The sequence below is a fragment of the Alligator sinensis genome, unplaced genomic scaffold (genome assembly GCF_000455745.1).
Source record: "Alligator sinensis unplaced genomic scaffold, ASM45574v1 scaffold1318_2, whole genome shotgun sequence".
NCBI lineage: Eukaryota > Metazoa > Chordata > Crocodylia > Alligatoridae > Alligator > Alligator sinensis.
The window spans coordinates 100,927-106,409 of NW_005843067.1; the positions used below are offsets into that span (position 1 = coordinate 100,927).

Genomic DNA, 5,483 nt, shown 5'->3' on the forward strand with positions numbered 1-5,483 from the left:
GGGGGGACAGGGACTCCCCCAGTGCCTGTTGATCCCCCCCGACTAGTTTATAGCAGGCCACAAGATCCCCCCATAGCCTTCTCTTCTGGAGGCTGAACAGGTTCAGGTCCCGTAACCTTTCCTCATAGGACCTGCCCTGCTGTCCCTTGATCATGCGAGTGGCCCTCCTCTGGACCCTCTCGATGCTGTCCACATCCCTCTTAAAGTGCGGCTCCCAGAACTGGACGCAGTACTCCAGCTGCAGCCTTACCCGTGCCGCATAGAGGGGGAGGATCACCTCCTTGGTCCTGCTTGAAATGCGTCTGTGAATGCACGACAAGGTACAGTTGGCTTTCCTAGCCGCCTCCCCACACTGCCGAGCCATGTTCATCTTGGAGTCAATAATGACTCCAAGATCCTTTTCCACCTCCGTGCTGACAAGAGGGGAGTTCCCCAGCCTGTAGGTATGGTGCCGGTTGTTCCTCCCCAGGTGCATCATCTTGCACTTGTCTGTGTTGAACCCCATCCTGTTCTCCTTCGCCCATCCTTGTAACCTGTCAAGGTCCGACTGTAGCCTGTTGCTCCCTTCTATTGTGCCCACATCCCCCCACATCTTGGTGTCATCAGCAAATTTGAACAGGGTGCTTTGCACCCCCTCGTCCAAATCACTGATGAAGATTTGCACTGATTTGCACCTTATAAACTAACTATACCATAGACTTCTCTTCTGGCCACCTACGGATTTATTTCTGCTGGGGATATGGACCGTCCACACCTGACGAGTCCATCACCCTTGTCCATTCTTGAGTCTTAAATACTGTTGATGGAAAAAAGGGGGCAAAACCCATCAAGTCTAACCCAAAACAATGTTTTTTAAAGAACTTCCCTTTCCCTCAAAGGAAAAAAAAAGGAGCACTTTTTTCTCTGTCAAACGAAACATTTATTTTGCCCAATTTGGGGCAATTTTAAAGGTTCCATTTTTCAAACGCACACAATTCATTTCTCAGTGAAACAGCCCTATGAATGCAAAACTAAAAGGGTTTTCCAGCACATTTAAGGGTTTTTTCCACCCTCTAAATAAATGTTCAGAATTTGGCAAAAAAACCCCAAAACAAGTGCTGGGTCATCTAGACCCAGCCCTCTTTCCTGCCTACGCAGGGGGTCGGACTCGATGATCTATTGAGGTCCCTTCCCACCCTAACATCTATGAATCTATGAAACAACCCTAATGTGAATTGGCAAAAATGGCACCAAATCTGCACTTTTCAGACCCAAAATGTTCCAACATCTCTGAATAACAAAACCTAGTTAGCTTGAGATAGTCTTCAGGGTGGTTTTTTGCTCTATAGTTTATCTTCATACTCTATTAGCTTGTATTAGAAGTGACCTTATTTATTCATATGCCATTCTCATACTTTATCCTGAAAATTAGTGATTGAAATCTGGAGGGGGGGAGCAGGAGGGAGGTGTCTTAAACAAGAAAAGTGATTCTCAATGGTTTGGTTGAAGGGAGAAATCTCTTTTTTTTCCTTCTGCCACCCCAGAAATATTGCAGGTCTTATTTGAGTGTGTCTCATATATGAATAAATACAGTAATGGTTTCACAAGTTGTTTCGCTCTCTTCCGTAAGTCACCCTTTTGGGAAGGGTGGCATATATATCTAATAAATAAAGGAAATACATTGTTTCTTGCTGTTTAACGGTTCCCAAACCATCTTCTCCTGCATCCTTCTGCCCAGATCTCCAGACTCTACGCACCATCATGGCCGTCTTTGGCAAGGGCTGTCTTGCCGCCTCCTTCAACTGTGTCTATATCTTCACAGGAGAATTGTACCCCACAGTGATCAGGTAGGTGAGGGGGAGAGATGCTTCAGGTGAGGCTAGGACAGGGGGGGGGGAAATGTGGCCCGTGGGGCCGAAGTGGGGCCCCCAAAGCCATTCTATCCAGCCCGCAGGGTCCCTAAAAACTTGAGAAAATGAATATTTATCTGCCCTTGGCTGCCTGCCATGTGGCCCTCAATGGCTTGCCAAAACTCAGTCAGCGGCCCTCTGCCCAAAATAATTGCCCACCCCTGGGCTAGGACCTGCAAAGAACCAGAGTCAAGTAGTCTACGAAGTGGATCTATGAGGTCAATACTGGGAAGATCCCAAGATTTCAGGCACCCTAAGTGGCCCTGGTTGATGCGTTGTGTTAGGTGCAGCACTGAGACTGGGGTTCCCATTGCAACAGGCATTGCCCAGATCCCAACCAAGATCAAACCAGGGGCTGGACCCCAGCTGAGATCCAGATCCCTAGACACATGACGAAACACAGCCCCTCTTCTCACAGTGTGGACTGAGGGCACCAAGGAAACAAGAGTAGCCAGAGGAGAAGGGAGGTGACCAAGGCCATAGGGTTGATCAGTGACAGAGGAAGGACCCTGGGTTGCCACCTCAGAGCCTAAACCCCCATTAGTCTGCTCAAAGGTTTGGGAGTGTCCCGGGTCCATCTCATCACTGTGGCTTCTGTTAACACCTCCCGACTAGTCCCTTCCTGTCCTACTTCTCTATGATTGTGTGACCCACAGGCAGACGGGGATGGGCCTTAGTAACACCATGGCACGTATCGGGAGCATCACAGCACCCATGGTGAAGATGCTGAGCGAGTACTTCCCCTCCTTGCCTCTCATCATCTATGGAGCAGCCCCTATCATATCTGGCATCGCTGCCACTTTCCTGCCGGAGACCCGCAACGTGCCGCTGCCCGAGACGGTCGAGGAAGTGGAAACCAGGTGGGTAGGGCCCATGGCATGTCCAGACAGGATGTGCTTCTCCCCAGAGACAGGTGGGGGGAGAATGAGATGGGTGCATATGGGGTAGATGAAGCCATGGAGGGATGGGTATCGGGGATGGGTGGATGGATAATCATATTTGAGAGTGGGTGGGTGGATGGATGGGCAAGCATAGAGATAAATAGCGGGATGAATGAGTGATAATGTGGATGGCTACGTGGGCACATATGAGGATGGAAGGAGGAGTGGAAGGAGAGACAGGTGGGTGGATGTTGTGGGGATGGAGGGATGTGTGTAGGGATGGATGGACAAACAGAAAGACATGAAGTGGTGGGTAGAGCAGAGAGGAGGGTAGGAGGCAAGATGGGGATTATGGGGGTAGACAGATCATTTCTACCTCCTGTCATCTCTCTAGAGGAAGGAAGAGCTACTACTCCAAGTGCTCTCCAGGCGGATGGGTGGACAGGGAGGTGGCAGCTGGGCTCACACCAGCTCCTCACCTGGTTCCTTCGACTCTAATCTCTATCCACACAAGGTGGGGAGATGTAACCCACTGACTCCCGGCCTCTGTCTCTTTCTCCGTTCCCTTCTTCTTCAAGGGCAAAGCAACTGAGAGAGGAAGAACAGCAGATGAAAACCCTCCTGGCCCCTGCCAAGCCAGACCCAGCCTCGGAAGCTGGCGAGAAGCAACTGTAGCCACCATAGGGTAAAGGATTTTCCACGAAGTGCCAAGTGACTTAGGATCCTACATGCTATTTTACTACGCCACAGACAAAAAACCCAGGACCCGCCAATGGAAGATTTGCCCCGGGCTCACCGAGAACACAGGAAGTTCTCTGCAGACACGACCATGCCACCTCCGAGCCATCCCCCAACATATAGTGTCTTGGTTGGCTGACTTTAAGAGTAGGGATAAAACCCAGGCATCCTGGCTCCCAGCGCCTCAGTGCTCAAACCACAAGATCCCAAGTTCCTCCCAGAGCCAGGAGTTGAACCCCGAAGTCCTGGCTCCCTGGCCATATTGCTATAGGCACCAAACATCCTTCTTCAGCCAGAGCTGAGGCTAGACCCCAGGAGTCCTGGCTCCCAGCCCCTCTGCTCTAACTCACTGGCCACCACTCTTCTCTGATAGCTGGAGGGAGAACCCAGGAGTCCAGGCCCAGGCCATACTGCCCCACTCACTAAACCCCAGGCCCCAGTCTGAACTGGGGATAAAACCCAGGGCTCCTGGCTCCCAGCCCACCACTGCTCTAGCCACTCCACTCCACACCTCTACAGAACCGCAGACCTATCGCCCTGCATCCCTGGTTCGCAACACCAGACCCCATTCCCCTCCCAGCTTGGGGACTGGCACCCAGGTGTCCTGGCTCCTGGCTCCCCATTGCTCCAACCCACCAGCCCCCAATTCCCCTCCCAGAGCTGGAGATAGAGCCCAGGTGTCCTGCTTTAACCCACTGGACCCTGCTTCCTCCCAAAGTGGGGAGAAAACCTAGGCATCCCAGCTCCCAGCCTCCAATGCTCCAACCCACCAGCCCCAACCCCTTTCCAGGGCTGGGGAGAGAACCCAGGCATCCGGGCTGCCAGATCTGCTCCCCTAAATCCAGTCCAATGCCAAATGACTTCCACAGATGGGTTATCTCTTGGCCCTTTATCTACACTCAATGTTAAGTCCTAGAACCATGGAAGAGACAGGTTAGAAGGGCTCTGGGGAGGTCACCTCTAGTCGAACCCCTGCTGAGGCAGGATCAGCCCTTTCTGAACCACCTTAAATCCATCATAAGGGAAGACAGTGGATCTTTCCTCTCTCCAGAGAGAGTTAATGGGCTGAGAAGATGCTTTGTGTGTAGGGGGGACAAATAATTCCTAAGCCCTACCTGGCTTTGGCACCTGGTAGTTAGGTAACAGCATCTATTTATTATACAAAGGAAATACTCCAGTGAATAAAGCTGTTTATATGGCCCCTGGGTGTGTTATCTTTGGAGGGACAGAGTCAGAACCATTCCCCGTTGGTTTGAAGCAAAACACAGGCCCCGCATTGGATTACTGACTGAGCCTGCGGGGTGCTGGCAATCCACACGACGGACTCGATTGCAAATAGCCCTTTGCCCTGCCCACCGGGTTTCTCATGTATTAATTAACGAGGGATTGACCCTTCCTGGCAAGAGGCAGGAAAAGATGGTTGGAGCTGTGTTACAGAATAACAAAGGCACGAGTTGGGGGGCGGGGGGGCAATAGAGTGGTGTCAGTTGGGAAGGAAGCCAGGCATCCAGCCTCACCCCCTCTCTGTAGCCCACCAGCCCCCGCTCCCTTCCCAGAGTGGAAAGAGAGTCCAGGCATCCGGGCCCCCAGCCTGCCCTGCTTGTTTCACTAGACAACCGCTCCCCACCCCCACATTATCTCCTTTCCAGAGCCTTGAATCTGATTCAGTGTTTTGTTACCCACCTGCCTCCACTCCCGTCCTGCAGCTGGGATGGAGCCCAGGAGTCCTGTATCCCAGCCCCCTCCTCGAACCATTAGAGCCCACTTTCCAGAGCCAGGAATGTAACCCAGGCAGCCTGGCACCCAGTTCTAACCCACCGGACCCTACTCTGCTCCCAGAGCCGCGATAGAGCACAAGAGCCCCGGTTGCTTGCCTTTCTATTCAAACCACTAGACCACACTCCCCTCCCAGAGCTGGGAGAGCACCCAGGCATCCAGGCCCCCCCCGAACCAAAGACCATAACCCCATGCTGAT

General features: G+C 52.3%; 1 protein-coding gene across 2 annotated transcripts in view; it reads left to right on the top strand.

The window, feature by feature from the left end:
• The window catches only part of LOC102378660 (solute carrier family 22 member 6-A-like), an 18,206-nt gene extending 13,498 nt beyond the window's left edge, over positions 1–4,708 (top strand). For both annotated transcript variants that reach the window (XM_025193553.1, XM_025193552.1), the window contains exons 8-10: positions 1,718–1,826; positions 2,546–2,749; positions 3,349–4,708. In XM_025193553.1, coding sequence (XP_025049338.1) covers positions 1,718–1,826; positions 2,546–2,749; positions 3,349–3,445 — 410 coding nt within the window. In that variant the 3' untranslated portion in view covers positions 3,446–4,708. The remainder of the gene's footprint in view (positions 1–1,717; positions 1,827–2,545; positions 2,750–3,348) is intronic.
• Positions 4,709–5,483: the final 775 nt, after the last annotated feature.